The sequence below is a fragment of the Danio rerio genome, chromosome 13 (assembly GCF_049306965.1).
Source record: "Danio rerio strain Tuebingen ecotype United States chromosome 13, GRCz12tu, whole genome shotgun sequence".
NCBI lineage: Eukaryota > Metazoa > Chordata > Actinopteri > Cypriniformes > Danionidae > Danio > Danio rerio.
Window position 1 is genome coordinate 14564273 of NC_133188.1, and position 22605 is coordinate 14586877.

Genomic DNA, 22605 nt, shown 5'->3' on the forward strand with positions numbered 1-22605 from the left:
TGAAGAAAAGGTGCCAGACTATTTTAAGGATTTACAAATGTTATAAACTCCAGACCAGATGTTAGAGAATTTCCTTTCCACGAGTAGAACTGAACAGTCCTTTCTCAATGTATTTGGTCATACTTTCATTATGTTGGCTGCTAATCGGCCACCAGAGTCAGGCTGTTAATAGCTAGGGTTATCGCTCATTAGCTACGAAAGCTGAGACTTTAATATTGGCAATGCAGAGAGCAAGTGTAGCCAGAAGTATTTGACAAAACAGCTCTAAACTAAATACACTCAAATCCAAAGAGGGTTTGATTTCTTGTTTTCTAATTGTGGTTCATATATTTTTTCTTCATTTAAGCTAGTGACAACCAGTGATGTTGATATTAAACAATGACAGCACAAACAGTACTTAAGGACTTATGGCTTAAAGAGAATACAAACAATTAAATTCTGTCATCATTCATTCAACCTTGACAAACCATTTTTTTTTTAATTAATTAATTTATTTCACAAAAGAAGATATTTTGAAGAATGTTAGAAAGTTAGATAGTAGGAAAAGCAAATGCTATAGTTGTCAATGTTCCAGCATACTTGTTTCTTTTGTGTAAAAGAAAAATCTAATATAGTTTAAAACAATCTATTTTATGAACTAGGGATGTCCTGATCCAATATGGATATCGGAAATAGGTCCGATATCAGTCCTAAAAACTTTATCGCCGTGCATTAAAAATCTCTGATATAAGCAGTCCGATTTGCTCTAAACTGTTACAGCTATTCTATTCAGCAGTGTCCAGAGCCAGTGTGCAAAGCCCACATAATCACAACACTGCTTGCTAGCAAAGTCCCTTTAAGATTTAACATGGTCTTCACACTAAGTTATGGTGTATTATGTTGGAAATGTATTGTGATGGTAGCACACGCTGACGCTAATAACAACTGCACATCTCTACAGGTTTATTTTACTTCACGTCAAGCGATCTTTAAGTTACATTGTTTTGTATACGCTGCTAAGCAATGCAAGGCACTGAATGGCGATGTAGCGCACATCGTTTTAAATGAGGCTCGCACGTTTGCATTACAATTCGGTCATGGCATATCGTGGTTCATCCAGTGTGATACCCAATTCAACACCAGCGCTTCCCACAAATAAGACTTTACCTCTGCGGCCCGGTTCTAAGTGAGTGAGAAACTCCACAGACTCAGATGCTCTCTGCTGCTACTGACCCACAGAGACGAGCTGGAGATCTAACTTTGGTAGTAGACTGATCCAGCTCATTATTTAGGGGGACAATACATCCTCTTTTCCCAGACATGTCCTCTTTTTGTAACTTAAAAATACATTCAGCCAGGATTTCTAAATCTCCTAACTTGCCCCGGATTCTGCTTTCGTTTTCTATTTCTGTCATGTAAAAGGTGTTAAATGCTAAACATTTTTGTTGTTTTAATTGTCTTTTAAGTAAGAATAAGAAATCATTCTGTTGCTGAGGGCCATTACAGTTTAAAAGAAAGGATGGTATTACTTTCGGGCAGAAGGAAAATTTAATTAGAGGCATTCCCATATGTAACTCTTCTTTAAAAAGCCCAGAAAGATAAAGTGCTCTGATAAACAGTGTCAGCTTTGCACACAAGTTTGCAGTTCTGTCTTTATTTACCTTGTCATACTTTTTCCATGTGGGCAGTATAGGGTGGAATCTGTGCAATTTATTATGCAGATAAAATATATTTTGATAAATAAAATTATTCTTAAAAGTCACATTATTTTATGTGCTGTGGAGATAAGGTGTGTTTCAATACAGCTACTGCAAGTATATTTATCTTAAAGATAGTATGTGCAAAATATATATTTATAAAAATAATAATGTTTTGTTTGGGAACATTGATACAGCCATAATCTTCTTTTGATACAAATACAGATTAAATAGCTCTGGTCATTTGAATGTTTGCGCTGAACATACTGCACATTTTTATTGTTTTTATTGAATGTTTGCTTCCTTTTAAAATGATTAAAAAGCTGTCATTCTTCAGGAGGTTGTAAGTCTGTTATTAGTATTGTTTGGTATAATTATGGATTCTCGAGTATGCCGAACTCTGAGTTCTGGTGTTTTGAACAGCGAATGGATATTGACTTTCTTAAACTCTTCAAAACAAATGGTAAATGGAAACCTTTGATGCTCTCCAGAGCAAAAACACAAATGCACACTTGAGTTTGCCAGTTCTGTTTCACCAGTATCCTATTTTTAAAGCTTCAGCTGAGGGTGCTCTTGTTTTTATTGGAGGAGGTTTCGCACACCTGTTTTGCACAAACAGCTCTGAGTCTGTCTGACTTGGTATTTTTGATTCTACTAATATTGGTGATTGGTAAATTTGCTACTTTGAGCAACTGTCAACTGTTTTGAAAGTGACTTCTGTAATATATTGTCTTTTTGTCTCTAAAAAATAGTTTGTTTCATCGTAGATCTACAGTGGGTTTGGATTAAAACCACGCTGTCAACATAATCAATGTTCTCATTGCTAGGGTAAAATGATGTGTAAAAGATTTGTAGCTTTTCATATGCTACATGACACTTACACGCAAGACTATGCAGAAGATTTACTCTCACCGACCACTTTATTAAGAGCATTTTACTAGTACCAGGTTGGACACCCTTTCGCATTGAGAACTGCCTCAATCTTTGTGGCATAGATTTAACAAGGTACTGGGAATATTGCTCAGAGATTTTGGTCCATAATGACATGAAAGCATTATGCAGTTGCTGCAGATTTGTCGGCTGCACATCCATGATGTGAATCTTCTATTCCACCACATCCCAAAGGTGCTCGACTGGATTGAGATCTGGTTTGAGATTTGAGTACAGTGAATGTATTGTCATGTTCAAGAAACCAGTCTGAGATGCTTTATGACATGGTGCGTTATCTTGCTGGAAGTAGCCTTTGGAAGATGGATACACTGTGGTTGTAAAGGAATGGACATGGTCAGCAGTAATACTCGGGTTGGTTGTGGTGTTTACATATGCACAATTGGTATGAATAAGTTAAGTGTACCAAGTAAATATCCCCCACACCATTACACCACCACCACCACCAGCCTAAACAGTTGAATCAAGGCATGATGGATTCGAGCTTTCATGTTGTTGACGCCAAATTCTGACTTTACCATCTGAACATCACAGCAAAAAGACCAGGCTACATTTTTCCAATCTTCTATTGTCCAATTTTAGTGAGCCTGTTGCAAATTGTAGCCTCAGATTCCTGTTCGTAGCTGACAGGAGTGGCACCCAGTGTGGTCTTCTGCTGCTGTAGCCCATCCGCCTCAAGGTTTGACATGTGCGCTCAGAGATGCTCTTCTGCATGCTTTGGTCATAACAAGTGGTTATTAGAGTTACTGTTGCCTTTCTATCAGCTCAAACCAGTCTGGCCGTTCTTCTCAGACCTCTGACATCAACATGGCATTTGCACCCACAGAACCGAGGCTCACTGAATATTTTCCTTTTTTTTGACCATTCTCTGTAATATCCTAGAAATGGTTGTGCGTAAAAATCCCAGTAGATCAGCAGATTCTGAATTACTCAGACCAACCAGTCTGGCACCAACAATCATGCCACATTCAAAGTCACTTAAATCACCTTTTATCCTCATTCTGATGCTGGGTTTGAACTGCAACAGATCGTCTTGACCATTTCTATGTGTCTAAATGCATTGAGTTGCTGCCATGTGATTGGCTGTTTAGAGAATTGCCGGGCAGTTGGACAGGTGTGCCTAATAAAGTGGCCGGTGTGTGTAGTCTACAAATTTTGAATTAAAACAAAAAAAAGATTTTACTCTTGCAAAAAATTTGTTTTTGACTAATTTAAATATAATGGAAAGTGGAATCTCATTTGCCAAATAAACTCTGACGCAATGAACATTACATCCAAGCGATTAATCAGTCTTATTATGCTTGAGTTGTTTACTGTTGGTTACTTGTTTACTGGTTTACCAATAGTAGTACAGTAGGCCCTAACTCGATGGAAACCTGCCTAATTTACATTCAGGAATTTTTTTTCTCTTTTTTTTTTGTTTCTTAAATTTTGAAAACATTTACTTCGTTAATATGAAACCCCATCTTATACTCCATCTTGTATGCACCTGAAAGTGCACATTCTGCAGTGTGACTCATGTATCGCAAGTGATTTTTGTATATTAATTTATTTTTGGAAATGCAAAGTTGACCCAGTCTTGCACTGTCAGTGTGAAATGGCATTCAGAACTCTCATCTTAGAAGAAATAATCAGATTTTTTTTTTCTCGCCTAAAGAGAGCTAAATAAATTGTTAGCGAATGTATTTAGTTGATGGGATCATGTACTGTACACAAATCAGGCTTCGCAAGGGTCACAAAACGTCTGGAATATCTGAGAAATTTAAAATGGTGATTTTTTAGGGGCTGGAAAAATCAAAGAAAAATCACAGAAAGATCATGGAAGTGAAATTAAGTTTTTCTGCAGCGTCTGTAACATTTTGTAACATCTCTTTTGTCATATTCTCCAATTTATATAAAATCATAGTCTATTCATTATTGTGAGAGAGTTTCATGGGTCAAAAGTTAAGCATTACATGGACAGACTGTAGATTGTTTATTTATTCATTTATTTTGTACAAAAAGAGAAGCAACTCATTCTGTAGCTGTGAATCATACAGTACACAGACGCTTTGCTATTTCTGTCTTTACTGAAAATGTGTCTGTGAAGCGCAGCATTTCAGATCAAACCCTCCTCTTTGCTTGTTGCTCAATGCTTGTTGTGAATTATTGAAAAACAGAACTCACGAATTGAGTGTCTGAATGATTTGGCATGTGAGACACATGTCTCTTTGCGCTCTCTGCATTCTCTCTTTCTGCCTGCTGCAAGGCACTGATATTAATTCCACTGATCTGTGGTCTCAGGGGCTTGTGGGAATAATTAGGCAGTTGGATTACGGCTCATTTGGGGGATTATATTCCTGCATTAATCTCTCACAGTGGCCCAGGTTTATCTCTGCATGGCTGGTCGGCTTCCTCCTGTTCTCTGTCGTGTTTTCTTCTGCTTGTTGTAGCGTTTTTCTCTTAAACTTCCTCAAGTGTTTTTTTTTTTTTTTTTTTTTGGTACAGTTACATATCTGAGGTGAATATAACTCTATTGTTTTCCCGTCCAGTCTTGGAGCCTCCTTAAAAGATTTTTTTTTTTGCATGTTTTTTTTTTTACCCACTTGACAGTTAACCATCAATCTATAAGATCGTGCACAGTGTTTCCAATTCCAACTCCAATCTTCAAGACTGACTTGTAAAAAGTGGCCAAATCGGATCAGTTTGTTCAGACGCTGTTGTGAACATTCATTTTATTTGATGTCTGAGGGACATCAGATAACAAAAACGTCTGAAGTTTTAAACGACACATTGATATAGTGCAGATTTAGGCTAGGTCACAGGTGTCTGCATCTTTATTTTATTTTCCATCTTAATTCAGCTTAATAGATATTTTTTTTTATTTGTTTGACAGATGCTTTGTGAAGTGTGTACTAATTAAGTCGCTCAGAACAAACAGTTGATGCTCTGCATTTATGGATAAATATATAATTATAAATTAGTGCTGCACAATATATTGCTTTAGCATCAATATCACAATGTGTGCATCAATATTCACATACTAAGATATGCAATATTGAGTCTGAATTATAGTTGACCATGAGCCACAGAACACATTATTTGTTGCTGCTAAGTTTAACCATAATAGAGTGAAAGTTTATCATTTGCCTGTGTTTGTAAGTCTGCGACTAACCATTTCAAGAGTTAAAAAATAAAAATTGAGCACAAAAAAATAATGATGTTTGGAGGTGTACCATAGATTAGTTGCATGTAATCATTTAAACGATTTATGCAACTGAGTTGCATAAAGTTTTTTGTCTTTTTTGTAGTCCTAATGCCTACATTTCAAAGCAAAAATAAGATAATTTTACTTACCACAATGGTATTTTATCGGCAGGCATGCAAACATTTCACACCAGGAGCAGCAAGCTGGAATGGTTTTCAGCAAGCATGCGTCAACTTGTTTTTTGCCAGCATTGTTTTGGTTGCACATATAGAATATATTATCTCCAAGCTTTTACTAAAGCCATATGATTTTTCCTGGAGGATGTTCCCACCTACCCTTGCCACAGCCGCATCACCCTGCTGCCCAAGACCGGTTACTCACTGAAGCTAAGCAGGGCTGAGCCTGGTCAGTACCTTGATGGGAGACCACATGGGAAAAGTAGGTTGCTGTTGGAAGTAGTGTTAGTGAGGCCAGTAGGGGGTACTCAACCAGCGGCCTGTGTCCTAATGACCCAGAATAGTGATGGGGACGCTACACCGTCTTTCGGGTGAGACGTTAAACCAAAGTCCTGACTCTTTGTGGTCATTAAAAATCCCATTGCACTTCTTGTAAAGAGTAGTGGTGTAACTCCGGTGTCCTGGCCAAAGTCTCTCAGTCGGCCCTTACGATCATGGCCTCCCCATCCATTGAATTGGCTGTATCACTGTCTCTTCACTCCACCAATAGCTGGTGTGTGGTGAGTGCAGGCACCGTTGTCTTATGGCTGCCATCCCATCATCCAAGTGGAAGCTGCACACTGGTGGTGGTGTGGACAGACCCCCTCATGACTGTGAAGCGCTTTGGGTGTATGGCTACATGATAAAATGCGCTATATAAATGCAGATTACATTACATTATACCCTGGGTGATCGCCTATATTGCCCATGCTTAAATCTGCCACTGCTTGTGAAACTGTATTCATATTGAAATATTTATCACAGAAACTTAGACTTAACTTTAGATTATTTCGATATTGTGCAGACCTGTCTTAAAATTTAAGCTTTATAATGTAAAAAACCTGCATTAAGTTCTTTAATCAGCCCAGAGTTGTTTAACTATAGTCATACAGCTTGTAGGAATTCATATAAAGCATTTTTATATTTAGGGAAACTAGGGTCATGCTCTCAGTTATCTTCTGTTATGCTTCAGATGTGTTTTGTCTATAGAAATACATTATTCAGAAGTGTAAAGTGATGTGACTGCCATTTTATGTGCACTGTGTACCGGTGTGATAATCTGATTTGTTTTCAATGAATTTCATTATAGATTTTATTGATTAGTTGTTGCAGCCCTTGTTTAGATCTGTTTGTAATCTTTACAAACCACACTACAAAGAGATTTGAGTCTGATACACCAAAATCATTGATTTTTCCTGCCTGCCTGTACACAACCTAAACAGTGGTGTGTAGAACAAATCCGAGTGATGAAACAAAACCAGACAGCAATGCTGAAAACACTGCTGAGCTTTGCTGGTTTAGAGAGAGACTTTACCCAAAAATGAACATTTACTGTTAGCCGTTGAATTGCAAGTCAAAAGTAAAATTAATTGTGGCTCATGTTGATATAGTGAAACACTGAAGTGCAAGAACATTATTGCGTTTAATCTTTGTTTAATCAAATGGTCATAAGTGCGTTCAGAACAGGTAAAAGGTGATTTTAACTGTGTGTGCTTGTGCGTGTGTCTTTGAGTGAAGGCTGACATGCTTTTTTTTTTTTCCTCGAAGACGATGGCTTCAGTTTAAAATCTTTTTTTTTTTTTCTTTTTTTTTGCCGAAAGAAAGTGTTCTACATCTTGAATGCCTTAAGGGCAAGCATACATGGTTCAAAGATCACAACAAATATGAGTAAGTTTATGTAAAAATTGTTTGGGATCAGTGATGCGTTTATGTAGCACAGACTTCAAAAATCACACCTATGAAGAGATGATGCCAACCTTCAAGGACAACACACATTTATTACACCAATACATTTCATTCAACATGTACCCATAGATGTCACCTATATGCTTTAAAATTGTTAAACTATGTCTGTAAATAATAACTTATATTTGATTGCAATGCAGTCAACCTTTTGTAAAGTTGCTTTGAAACAATAATTATTGTAAAGCACTATACAAATAAACTTAATAAACGGCACAATTTTGATCTGGTCTGGACAAAACATGGACGAAAGAATTTCTTTCAGGGCTTCTCCCTCATAGCATGTTTAGCTACACAAAATATACAGGTTTTTTAGCACCTGGAAACCAGCACTCATGGTCACCACATGTGTGAATTATAAAGCTTTGTCCAATGTAAACCATCAAGTCATGCCACTTTGTCATGCATGACACATAGTACAGTGCTCGATGTTCAGCGAGTTTGTTTTCTTGATTGCTCAACTTAATATAAATTGACTCGTTTATCCACACGTACTTCACAAATTCACATATACTTCACAATATGAGCCACTTGGTTGAGAAATTTTCTTCTTCTGATCAGGGAAAAAAATCACTTACAAGCTTGTACAAAAATATAAATTGCACCAGGTTTAGCTGCATTTAAAGGTGAATACATCACCAGTAAATTTCCATTTTTGAGTAATTTAATAATAAACTTAATAAAATAGCAAAGGTTTACAGTTGAAATACTGTAAAAATGCTACAGTTAACAGCAAGTTAAATAGCTGTAAATTAATTTCCCCACAGTTCCCTGCATGACACTTCACTTTTTATGCTTTTTATGAAATTACTATAGTTCTTTTTCCCATCAGTTGCAGGTATTACAGTTTGTTGATAAAAAGTTGATAAAAAGGTTTATTAAATTACTTTAATTGTATTTCTGTTTACCATGATGTTGTTTAATAATCAGTGTAACAAAGTATATGATGTGTAGATGTTAGTACTTCTACATTACACTACATTTTAATGAAATACAGTGATTTACATAATTAAAAAATATATTTTGTGCTTTGTGTCATAGTTTTAATGTTAAAATACTGCCAACTACAGCTGCCTTTTTTACCGTAACAATTTTTTTAAAGTTTTTTTTTTTCATCCCATCTTGTAGTTTGACCAGCTGTCAAGTGGCTCAAACCTCTCTTAAGCCACCCATGCAGGCAAGCTGTAAGAAAGACACTGAGCATTGATATCAGTGTGTGCTGGTGTTTCATCTCAGATCAGTATTCAGCATGGCTGCACCTCAGCATCTGATTCAGCACTGCTGCTCTCCTGAAGGTTGATTGAAAGATCTCTCTCTTTTCTCCGCTCGGCACATCCATCTTTACCCCTCTGCTCTGTCTCTTTGGATATGCCTTATATTCCTGACGGTAGTTTAAAGCACACATCAGTAAATATGCACTTTGATGTGCTGCAGTGGGACCGCGTGTGTGACAGTTGCTCTGCTCCCCGGAGCGTTTGCGTTCTCTCTCTCCCGCTCTCCCTTTCGCTCTCCTCTTTATAAGATTTTCTGTTGTGTGTTGGGCTGCACAGTCGAACATGGATGGACAGATACACAAAACACACACACATAGATTAAATGACTTGTGGCTCCTGTGGAGAGAGATGGCAGTCAGGCGGTGGAGATTTCTAATTGAGTCGAGTGCTGTTGAAGAAGCTTGTTTTGCTCGTATCCCTCTCTCTATCCATCATCTTTCTCTCTCACACACAGACACATGTACTGATTTAAATTACCATCATCATTATTAATAAAGGGGACCTTTTATGCCATTTTTACAAGATGTAAAATAGGTCTCTGATGTCCAGAGTGTGTATGTGAAGTTTCGGCTCTAAATATCACACAAATTATTGTTTATGACTCTTGAAACTACCCTTTTCACGTGTTTTGATCCAAATTGTGCCGTTTTGGTCACTGTTTCTTCAAATTTAAATAAGATTGTTTCTCGCAGAGCTACAAACATGGTAAAGTCTAGATAGGTTACACTACTGGCCGAAAATGTGTTATGCACATTTTTTTGATGTCACTGTTTAACAAAAATTTATATTTTTGCAGTAATGTGATGGTTGGGTTTAGAGTTAGGGTAGGAGTAGAGATTAAAAAATAAAATGTATTGGATAATTTAATAGATGACACAAATAATACTCGGTACAACTACTGTTTTTACATCACTGTGACGATTGAGTTTAGGGTTGGGGTGGAGGTAGACGTTAATAAAATACAATTAATGGAAATTTTAATAAATTATATAAAGCATTTTTGTTAATTTACAGCCACAACCATATCTAATATAGCAACAACCTAAAAAAAACCTATGCATCGTCATAGCAGCAGATGCAAAACAGGGCTGACCTTATCGCTGAGGAAAAACTGAAAATGTCAAAAGTGGCTTAGAAGAGGACAGTCTATGGAGACTACAGTGTTCATTTGTGTATCCTAAAACTCAACATATATAATGCCTACATTTATAATGCCTATATTATAATGCCTTTATTAGTCACCGACATGATTTTGGTAGGTAAAACTCTAATGGTGGACTGCTGAGAGGGATTTATTATTTATTTATTAGTATTTACTATTATTATTATTATTAGTATTATTATTATTATTATGGTAATTTTATTATTATTATTATTAATTCCTTTTTTACATTGGTGGATTGATAGAAGAATCGTCATCTTATTTGTCTTATTTCACAAAAAGGCTGTTTACATTTTGAATCGTTGGATGAATTATTTGATTTAGTGACCCTTTTATGTTATTTCTGTTCAGTCTGTTAGTTGCTGGATCCAAATTTACTATTTTTTTATTTGAGTTGTTGCTATTCATTGTGCAGCACTGTTCAATACATCATAATACTTCAGCCTCCGGTGCCTAAACAGCAGCTCTACACAGAAAGTTTGGTGGAGAAATGGTCGTACCCAACTGAGCCTGATTTCTCTCAATTTTTTTTTCTCTCTTTTCTGTCACTTGCATTAATTGGTGAAAATCAAGCCAGTGGTTTGCTTGATTTTGGGACTTGTAGAGCTGCTCATTGATGGATTTGGTCTTCAGTGTTTGGACTTTCAGCAGCAAAAATCAAACCTCATTGAACTAAACTGAACTGAACTGAACTGAACTTCAACTAGACTGACACAATTTAAATTTACTAGAACATCTATTTTAAGCTGCTTTGGCAATCTACATTTTAATTTTTTTTTTAAATATTTAAAAATAGTTTAACTTTGTATTTTATTTCAACATATTTCAGGTATTAGCACACTAAAGTCCGAGATTTTCGTATGTGTTTTTTCCCCCATTCATATGCAAAATGCATGTTCAAAAACCTTGCACACTGAGTCTGATGGATTGTAATTAATCCATTCTGAAAAAATGTAAAACATTTCAGAGTCAGTTCAAGCAGTTATACTTTGTTCTCCTCTCTTTTCCAAAGTAGAAAAAAAAGAATCTACGACAAATTGTGTTCATCCAATACTACATAGAGAAGAGCGAGAGTTCAGCTCATTATCAAAGATATGGGCTGGATTATCCCCAAATGCAAAGTTTAATTCAGGAATTTAGTGGAATTTTGATACATTTCTTATATACGTTGACATGGGAGTAACTGAAGCAGACCATGAGGCGTCTAGCTTTCTTTTATGATGTCTAAAGGTTGTACATTGAATGGAAAGATACACTCACACACCAAACAGCAGCAGGGCAGAGGTGCACTAGTCACTGAATCCAGCATGGAGTTCTTAACTGTCTGCGACATTCTGTCTTATATTATGCTCTGTGTTTTTCATAAAGTTATCTGTGGCTCAAGTGACAATATTTTGCCTTCTGCTTGTACGGTGGCTCTGAACTGTCAAAATGCCTCTCAAATCGCTTTTTAGGCTGCGAAAATTTTTAAAAAATCTAACCCAAATAAAGTTTTTTATTTATGACGAATAAAAGTTTCGCAGGCAGTGTGTCAATATGATGGACAATGCGAGGTCCATTTTTTTTTTTTTTTTTTTTTTTTAACGTGTGAAAATTTCTGAGAAAAATGTTGGATTCAGTGTACAATAACCTTTACAATTAAGAAAAATATTCGAATAGTTAATAGTTTTAACAACAACAACAACACTTGGGCAGGTTTGTAGAAAATGTTGCCATTTCATTCAGGAGCTGTGGCACTCACAAAAAAGGCTGAAGGTTTGAGTCTCCCATTGGTTGACAGACATTCAAAGATGTCTTTCAGAATAAAACAGCACTTTAAGCACAGCCCTTGACATTTTAATACAGACACTTATCAGATGCTCCATACCTGCATATAATGTTTTCATTTTTTCTCCTTTATTGGATGATTTGTGCCCATTTATGTGTTTGTATCCTTTCCCCCCATCCGTTATAAGCAAAGAGCGGCATCAATTATGCTTAACGAGTGTTTGATCTGTTCCCGCTCCGCTTTCTCTCCGTCTCTGACAGTTAAAAGGCTGTGCAGATATACAGTTCCCCTTGTTTGACTTCTCTTAGATGGTCCTTTTATGTGTTTATGCGCTCGCAAGCTTGTTTCAATCTGGCCTTCTCTCTTTTGCATTCAGCCTGCATCTCTTTCAAGTTAGGCTGTTTCAAACGTCACCTTTATATTGATCTGGATTTAAGCAGCACACACAGCCGTGTGTGTGTGTGTGTGTGTGTGTGTGTGTGTGTGTGTGTGTGTGTGTGTGGTGTGTGGTGTGTGGTGTGTGGTGTGTGTGTGTGAATGTAACACTGTTGGATAATCTTCTTCTTCTCTTTCCCAGCAACTCCTGCGAGAAATGCAGCAGATGGCAAGCCGACCGTTCGCCACCATCAACGTGGCATTGGAGACGGACGAGGAGCCGCCGGACCTGATTGGTGGAAACGTGAAGGTTAGCGTGACCTTTCGTGTGATGACATCAGAGCTGGCTTTGAGAGGGGGTGCAGTTGCTGCATATGTTAATGTTGGGAATGAACTGAAAGCTGAGTCACTGGCTCTGTTCCAAAGCCCAGTGAGCTGCATCACTGTACGCTGTTTACATAAGCAAATGCTTTCTGAGATGGCAACCTGATAGAATGCCATTTGGAACTTTATATAGACACTAAGCTCTCTCAGCACTAGGGCTGCTCGAGTATGGTGGGGGAAAAAACACAGAATAATACACCTATAAGTTTCAGAGATCATAAAATTTCGTAATGCTTAAAACCACAGCAAGATGGGTAACTAAAAACAAATTAAGTCTTAGAAATTTATTTAAAATAAAATAAAAACAAATTGTGCTTAAGCCTAGTCTGTGCACTGTAACAAACAGTCCACTCGCTGTTTGTTGTATGATTAATATTAAGCACATTCAGTAGGAATATAGCCTGCTTTCATCCTAATGCTAAGTTCAGACTGCATGGTTTTCAAAGTAGTCTCATCACAGATGCTTTCACACTGCATGTTTAGCTGGGCTAGCGTTTTGTCACTGCTTTGTTTACACTACAAGATGGATCGGTGACAGGGGTTTCATACTGTATGACTTTACAATCAGAGCAGTCGCCAACAACTTTGTCTAAACTACGTCTCACAACCAGAAACACATAGGATATATTTTGTTATTAACTACATAATGAGAAAGAAGCCCTTAATGGGGGTAGAAAATGTACATATTTGCTCACCTGGGTTTGAAGGGAATTAACAATTTCTCCTCAACTTTTTTCTTTTTCAGCCCACTTGTGGTATTGCTCCCATGACATGTCAAACAGACATGGGGGCTACTGCCAAATTTACACTAGTTTTTCCACCATTTCTTGGGTGCAAATAAAGTGGAAATGAGGGCTTTTACCTTCTCTCACAGACCTGCAGATACCATGTGGTGGATGCTAGTGGATGCTGCTCTCTCATTGGCTGTAGGTGACCGCCAATGTTATTTTCAGTTAAAACTCTCACATCAGTGAGATATTTGGCATGCTGAATATCTGGAGCTGTCTGCGATTCAAATCATATCGTGTGAAATGGGTTCTGATTAGGGCTGGATGATAATTTGATTTCGATAATTACTGAGATAAATAATTTTCTGAAAAAACGATAATGACAGTTAGATAATTGTGTAACGCTGCGCAGGCATTTTGTAGCCTGCCCTTCTGCATGCTGCAGGCAGTATACAAGTATACAGCCATACAGTGTTAATTGCACTTGAAGGAGTAAGAAAAAAGTCACAAACATTGTTGACAAGAAACGTCACTAGACTTCAGTAGTCTTGAGCTACATAGTTTTTTAATCCGAAACAAAGCAACGTGCACTGCAAACTTCGCAGATGACTTGTCATCAAAAGCAGGTAACACCACAAACCAGTTTCATCGTTTTAAACTGTAAAACCGTTATGAAAATGCTAAGAAATTATGGACCCAAACAAATGTTGGTAAACCAGCGCAACTACCCAGCAGTGTTTCATCTCATCATTTTTGAAAGCTGTGCCTTATAAAAAACAAACCCTTCAAAGACAGACGATATGACAGACAACACAATCTCAAACACATCTCAATGAACATTTGATGCTTGCTGTAAACTACAAGCTGCATTATTTAAGGGCATTTATTATGCCCATAACAAATTCACAATAAAACCTAAACCACCAAACCTAGCTACAATAATTTGACTCTAAAAGAGTTACTAATAAAAGCAAAGTAGATTATGGGTTTATGCTACAAAACCAACTTCAAGAAATATGACAGAGTCTACAACAACAACAACGATACTACTACTACTACTACTACTACTACTACTACTACTACTACTACTAATAATAATAATAATAATTATTATTATTATTATTATTATTATAATGTAATTGCTTGAAATTGCTCCACGTGTAACTAAGTATGCAATTCTTTTAAAAAAACTCGGCACAGTGTGTTTAGGTCTCATGCTAATGGTCATGTTATATCTTTTTTATTTACATAAAGGAAACAGAGATGTATTTACAAATTCAAGTGCAATGTTCAGTAGGGATGACAAAATGAATTGTTTTTTGGTGCATTGTGATGAAGACTAAGGTCCATTCAGTATCGGTTTATTAACAGACCATAACTGGTTAAGGTGGTTTTCTGACAGTATGCTACTCGAGCATGCATTTCCGTTGGTAAAATATGTCAGAAAACCATACCAAGTGGCATACTTTGATGAAGGAATTGCAAGTAATTAAAATGCTATTTTAAAAACTATTTTAAAGTCATTCACACATTTTGTTGCTTGTGAGTTCACTGACGCTGCAGATACAGTAGAATTCAAGATCCCCCATGTCACTTCTAAGGGCACACTGTAAAAAGCTTCATCTCTCCCACTCACAGAGCAGAGGAACACTATTCTGAGCATGTTATTATTGCTTTTTGATGTTTGATGTCTTCAACAAGCCAGTTTTTTTTGAGTAGGCAAAATGAAAGATTCTGTTCATTTTTCTGGCTTCTTGTATTTAATAGCACAAATGTATACATGGGAGATAAAAGTTAATATTGAGGATGAAATGCATTGTGATGTCGAATTGATCCAAATCAATGATGTTAATCGTAGTGGAACCGAACCATGAGACTAGTGGTCAGATTATATGATTGTTTCTGGTATTTGATGGCAAACAGGCCTTTTATTGCATCACATCCCACAACAGCGAAGCTTCTGCAGCTTTAATTCAGCAATGGCAGAACAATGTGCTGAAAATGATGGAGAAAAGAACTCTTCCATGGGGAACTTTTTTGGTACTGTTTTTAAATATTAAGACAGAGGCCAGACTATTCAGTTTTTCATGCAGACTATATTTCATGTAGTCCCTGAAAATAGATATAGCAAAAAATTGATCTTGATTAGTAAAAAATTGATACCGGGATCGCTGAAAAATATAGTGATTTAATTGGAAAATCAATGTTTTTACCAGGCACTATACATGTACATTTAAGAATTGTATTGATTTGGAAGTTGTAAATAAAATATATTCCCCTCAACTCCATCTACAATCTTGGATGAAAAATTTTATAGCTCTCCACAATGAATTCCTCCATGAAAGATAAATGCAATGATAGCAGACACCAGAATATATTATTCCACAGTACAGATTTTCAGGAATGCGCCTCAGATACTGTCTAAACAGGCAGCTTACTTCTCAGTTTTAGATTCTCTGTGGTGGTTCCCAGCAACATTAAACCATCATGCTTCCAGTATCTAATTTTGATGAATCTTTGTTGTTTAATTCAGTTTACTTCAGCTCCAAGACCTTCCAACCCCTCAAACTAATAACAGCATTACACAGTATTACCACTGTATTTGATTTCAAGAATCGCTGTTTTGTAATTACCGTTTTTGTTGTGCTGCTGTCCTAATAATGTAATGACAGCCCTAGAGTGAAGATCCAATTTAGATTTGCTCCATTCCTCGGTTCTCCATCCTGCTCCATCAATGTCCTACGCTCACCATCATGGCTTAAAAGTAATTACAATCCAGCCGTCCTTGATCACAGTAGCTATAAATGCAGTTATTTCTCTCAAATCTCATATGAGAGCCCAGAGGGTGCCAAAGTAAAGTAAACACGACTAAACAAAGTGCGCCGTGCACAGAAGCTTGGACATCAGAACATTCAATCCTGCGGCTTATGGCCTCGGACACGCTCCTATACTTTTGCTCTCTCTCTCTCTCTCTCTCTCGTTTTCCTTTTTTTAATTATAAGAGTTAATTAAATACAACCTGTCTTCTGCTTTGCTCAGTCTGCTTGCCTCAGATAATCGCCTGAGCCGAAACGTAATGGACGCGTATACATATACGTACAGCAATACACCCCTCCATACTCATGCTGCAGCTCTCAAAGGCTGTAATTGAATTTTATTTGGAGTTTCTTCTCTTCTTTCTTTTTTTTTGTCCGTGTGCTGGAGGGAGTAGGTGTGTATGGCGTGAAAGATAAATACCGCTTGCTCGGAATTGACAGTGGGAAAGTGCGAGGAGGAGCGTGCGATATAGAGGAGTTGAGGGGGTGAACTGGCCTCGGTAGGATAAGAAGTGGTTTAAAGAGAAGAATATATGGAGAGAAGGAGGAATGAATATGCAAGTGTGCTCTACAGAGGGGAGAACGAGAGCCGCAGTAAGCACACAAACACTCAGTCATTGAACAGTCTTTTTGATGCATATGCACTAATACCAAGCATACACACTCATACAGCACACACTGGGGAAACTCAGCAGTTAAGCAGGAAAGAACAAGCGTGTGTGTTTAAAAGAGTGTTTATGTAAGTCTTAAGACTAAGGGCAGAGAGTGTGAAATGGGTCAAAGCTGGAATATGATTTGTGCGTGTGTTCTAGAACAGAAGGTCAGCTCTGCTTTTCACATGCATTAACATACAATATAGAATACTTTAAAAAGACGCAACTTTTTTAACTTTGTTTTTTTAACTACAGAATTTTGAAATACAGCTTTGTTGTCAACTTTGGCGTTTTAAGAAAGTGTATAATTGTTTGTTTGTCCTACAAAATGTCCTTTGGTTTCTTGATGCGCAAAACCACCAACAAAGATCTAGTGATGACTAATTTTTGTCTATGCGTCATGTGCATTTGGGTTAAAAGTGCTTAAATCCACCACAAAAATTGCAATGGTGACATTTAACGATGCGGTACACATAGTTAATGTTTGTTCTTCTATTTACAAACGTGAAAAAGAACAATACATACAGTTGAAGTCAGACTTATTAGCCCCCCCTTTTAATTTTTTTTTTCTTTTTTAAATGTTTCCCAAATTGTTTAACAGAGCAAGGAAATTTTCACCATGTCTGAATATAGTTTTACTTTTGGAGAAAGTCTTATTTGTTTTATTGCGGTTGGAATAAAAGAAGTTTTTTATTTTTTTAAAAACCATTTTAAGATCAAAAGTATAAGCCCCTTTAAAGCTTTTTTTTCTATAGTCTACAGAACAAACCATCGTTATACAATACCTTGCCTAATTAACCTATTTAAGCCGTTAAATCTCACTTTAAGCTGTATAGAAGTATCTTGAAAAAGAGCTAGTAAAATATTATTTACTGTCATCATGGCAAATATATAATAAATCAGTTATTAGAAATGAGTTAATAAAACTATTATGATTAGAAATTTGTTAAAAAAAATATTCTTTCCGGTATAAAGAAATAGGGAAAAAAAAATTAACGGGGGCTAATAATTCAAGGGGGCTAATAATTTTTACTTTACTGTATAATTAGTTATTTACTCATGTTTGTTGATGGTAGTTAATGACAATACAGTAATCTGTTGTTAGCTCTTGTTAACTTAAGGTGCATCGAGATTGGGATAAAGTACATTCAAGAGAATGTCACAGAATAACCCCCCAACAGGCTTATTGACTGTTTAAAAAGACTAAAGGGCTTTATTCTGTGAAAACAACCACCTGGATGTACTTTATCCCTCTTATTAGTCACAAACCATTCTTCTAAACCAGGGGTGTCCAAACTCGGTCCTGGAGGGGTGGTGTCTTACATAGTTTAGCTCCAACTTCCTTAACATACCGGCCTGGAAGTTTTTGTATACCCAGAGCTTGATTATTTGGTTCAGGTGTGTTTAATTGGGGTTGGAACTAAAATATGCAGGACACCAACCTGAGTTTGAGCATCCCTGTTCTAAACCGTAATAGTTTATTAATTCTTTAATTAAACCCAAAGCTGACAGAAACGAAAAAAGCGCATAGAGTATACACTAACCTGCACATTATTCAGTCTATTTAATGTCTTTGTTGTATTTAATGCAACTATTTGCTAAACTGAATAGCCAATCAGTTTTCTCTTTCACAGTAAATGCAGAATTTTTTTAAAGAAAATAAATAGTTTTGTTCAGTGAAAGTGAAATTATTCAGTCACACACACACACACACACACACACACACACACACACACACACACACACACACACACACACACACGCACACACACTGAATTGTTTTAATTTAAAAAAAAATGTTTTTGTTTCCTTGAATTAATGAAAAAACTTATGCTAAAATACTGTAATCAGGCCTCATGGCATTAAGTGCTCCTCATTTGCAAGTCACTTTGGATTAAAGCTTTTTGCTAAATTAATAAATATGAATGAATTATTCTACTTATCTAAACCTACCAAAGATACACCTGCTGGGTATTTTAGTTTCATATTTATTTAAACATGCCATATCAAAACAAACAAACAAAATTATGCTGGAGAGACAAAGAACATAATCAGAAATGGCAATACAATGATTTTGCCATGTTGATAAATGTGGTATCGAATGGAGTATTTAGTACTTTGGATGTCTGATTTTAAATTTGTTTTCCTCTTCTATTATTTCCTTTTTCAGTCTGTACCAAAGCCCATAGCTCTGGAGCCCTGTTTTGGGAATAAAGCAGCAGTGCTCTCCATCTTTGTTCGGTTACCCAGAGGCCCCGGAGGTATTCCTCCTCCAGGACAGTCAGGTGGGTCTACAATCCAATGCATTTGGCCCCCACACCTAGTGTTGAACATCTTTATGCTCTTTTCTGCCAATGTTGATAGTCCCTCCCTCTCTCAATTCAAACTTTGGCATGACAAATGTTACATATATATTGCCAAAGCATTGTGATGTTTACATTAAATTGAACATGTAAAAAATTCCATAATGATAAAAAAAAAACAAATAGTAGGACTTCATCTGAAATCTGATTCTTACTGTATAGTACATTAATAGCAGTATGTGAGTTGTGTAGTATGTCCAAATTCATAGCATTTGAAAAACAGTGGGTACTTGGATGACCTTCCGGCGAGATTCTGAAGTGTGCATCCATTATCCCATAATGCCATGTGAGAGAATTCATAAATGGGAGGGAAGTGACGTGACTGCCGTGGGTAGGTCATGTGATAATGACTTATATCCTGTTAATAATATTTTAAACAGTACATTTCTTTAATCTTCTGTAAATAAATATTTTAATGCAAATAATAATTTTATTGTAATAGCGAATATGCCATCTCAAGGCATCTCTGGCGCATTTTCCAGTCATCGTCAATGTAGTGCAAATGTGCGATGTGTAGCTACAATATTTTAAGAGGTGCACAGGTATGCGACCGCACAAAGGCTGCGCTGGACCATACCAGTGCGTTCCACGCAGAAGTATAAATCAAAAAATAAAGTCTTAACAGAGCGGGTTCATGTGACTCCACAGTCAGTAGCCAAAGTAATTGAAAAAATGTACCTATATTGTAGGTTCTTAATGTCGATTTTTGATTATGCGCCGAGTCCTAATATAGACCTTATTCTTCCTGTACAAGCAAGCACAGCCATTGGAATATTTTTGGTTAAAGAATTCTGGCCTCATTCTACTTTTTATGTATAGTCATGAACACACTTGTTTGCAGAGTAATTAGTTTGATCATTTTCTGTTTGTTATTTCTAGTCATTTCTTCCATAGGCAACTGAATAGGAAGTTCTCAAAAAAATAATTGTAAAATAATTGCAAAATTCGCACTTCCACATCGCAGAATGAAGTCAATACAACTTACTTTTCTAATGGTCTTGTAGTTAATTTAAATCAAATGTAGTACCTATTCGAGTAGTTGGCAATTCTGGACGCAGCCTATATTAAACCATCATTTTAGGATAACAAAAAATTATAAATTATATCAAAATCTAGTAATAATAATTGATTGCTAATTAATTTAGAATTGTATATGTTCCTGCTGTATTGAAATATTTAATAACTTCACTTTTTTTCTTTGAAACACAACGGGCTATATGCACAGCTAGCATTTTTTAGCCAGTGATGGTAAAGGTTTTATGTGACAATTTTCAATTTCATTAGGTTCCTTTTACAGCATTGATGTTGTAATGTAATTCAAATATAATCAGTTAAATAGGCTTTAGCATCCATTTGGTTGTTAAAGCGTAAAAAGAGACAAAAGATTAAACTCAAATTTTGTCATTAGCGGCAGGTCAGCACTGAAATTCCATTGAAAATACTTGGGTAAAATTAATTTTCATATTTTAAATAGAATTTAATGCAGCACTTCTTGTTTGGTCTGAGACCCATCATGTCTCAGCCAAGCAGCAAAGATCGCTGTTTTTTAAATAAATCTGAACTTAAACGCAGCAATTTTGTAACCATTAACTGGAAGCCCTGGTGCTGGCTGATTGAAATAAAAAGTCATTGTGCATATAGCCAATTGATTCCTTGATGTACTTTTGTTGAATTGTTAAATGAGGTTAACTTGTAAGTTTTTAAACAAATCCCCCTTTTTCTGTGTAATCTCAGGTCTGGCAGTAGCAAGTGCATTAGTGGACATCTCTCAGCAGATGTGTCTGGGATATAAGGAGAAGTCTGGAGGCTTGCGCAGTCGTAAGCAGCAGCCATTAGCACAGCCTTCCACCTGCATCTGACATTTACCCATCATCTTCTGACCTCCGACCCCTGCAATGACTGAGACGTTTATGACTGGCTCACATTTGTGAGAGAAGCAGGGGCGAAGGGGCGTGGTTTATGAAGCCAAGCAGACTCTGATTGGAGGAACTGAATGTCTCCTGAGAGAACACTACAGGAAAACAAACTCTTACGTGACCCGGACTGATAGGACTTAATCTGGGTCACTTTAATGATATTTAACTTATTTCTGTTATTTTATTCCATTTTTACAATCAGGAGGAGGAATCCTTGCACTGCTGCATCTTTATTGATGGCAACACACACATATACAACACGTCCAGAGGCTGCATGGCTATAACACACACATATACACTAACACGCACACACACACATACAGTACAGGACATGTTTTAGGGTCTCTTTAATCATGGCGGGTGTAATTCTGTTTTTATTTAATTAATTAATTTGGTGTGCATGTTTGGTGCGCTAACTGGAATCTGACAGGTATGTTTACAAGCGTTTGACATTACAGGTCATTTGTGGCGTCTCTTTTCATGTTTTATTTTCCCAAATAAGAAAATTCATGTGTGCTTTCATTCTCTTTCCAGTTCCCTCTTTTCACATGTTGGCTTTTTTTGAAGACATCAGTGTTTTATGTTGTTGCCGTAATCACAGTGCTTCTTCCATTTTTGCTTTTATCATTTACTTTCCTCTCTTATCTGAAATCTCAGTCCATTTTTCAGGCGCATTTCAGGGAAAGGAAGAAATAAAAGGCGACTGCAGGCAGGCAGGGTGAAATGAGAGCGAGTGAGGACCTTGTTTGGGTTTCTCAAAATGTCAGATGTCATTTTGGGCTGGCAAAGGATTATCTGCATACACAAATGCACAAACCTGGAGCCGCGTCGGATACCGGGGGTATTCTTCAGGATATGGAGTGGATTGCCGCATGCAAAGGAAAGGTCAGAGATAGAGTGAGCAAATGTGACATTATGAAATCTGAACCGATGTAAGAGCGTGTAGCAGTGCAGTCATTACATCTTTCATTATCCTGGCATATGTGTGTGTGTTTGTGGGCGGCGGCACCGAGACTGCACAGATGACCTGTTCGCCGCTTCTTGGTGCGTTTAGAGTGCCATGAATAAAGGGACGCAGATCGCTAGACCGGAACAAAACACCTAGTACTGACAGCCCAAACAGGATGTTATTAATCTCTCCATGAATTCAATGGAAAATTCATGGCCTGCGTCACCCATCAGGTGCGAATGTAAAGAGATTTCATGATTCGCTAGGGCCCAAAAGGGAAAACAAAAACGCAGTCATGCATACAAAACAAAGTGGTTTATTGAATGGAGCTGGTCTCTCTTCCTTCTGACGGAAGCTAACTCTCACAATGCTAAGCCTCAAACACCGACCGCACCATCTATATACAGTGATACTGTAGATACAGAGTCTGTAGTTTGTTAATATGTAT

The 22605-nt window shown here is 36.9% G+C and overlaps 1 protein-coding gene across 1 annotated transcript in view; it reads left to right on the plus strand.

The window, feature by feature from the left end:
- atrn (attractin) overlaps positions 1 to 21549 on the plus strand; it is a 176170-nt gene extending 154621 nt beyond the window's left edge. Inside the window, exons 27-29 of the mRNA NM_001353962.1 lie at positions 12551 to 12658; positions 19100 to 19214; positions 21027 to 21549. Of these exons, the coding sequence (NP_001340891.1) occupies positions 12551 to 12658; positions 19100 to 19214; positions 21027 to 21151 (348 nt within the window). The 3' untranslated portion in view covers positions 21152 to 21549. The remainder of the gene's footprint in view (positions 1 to 12550; positions 12659 to 19099; positions 19215 to 21026) is intronic.
- The last annotated feature ends 1056 nt before the right edge of the window (positions 21550 to 22605 follow it).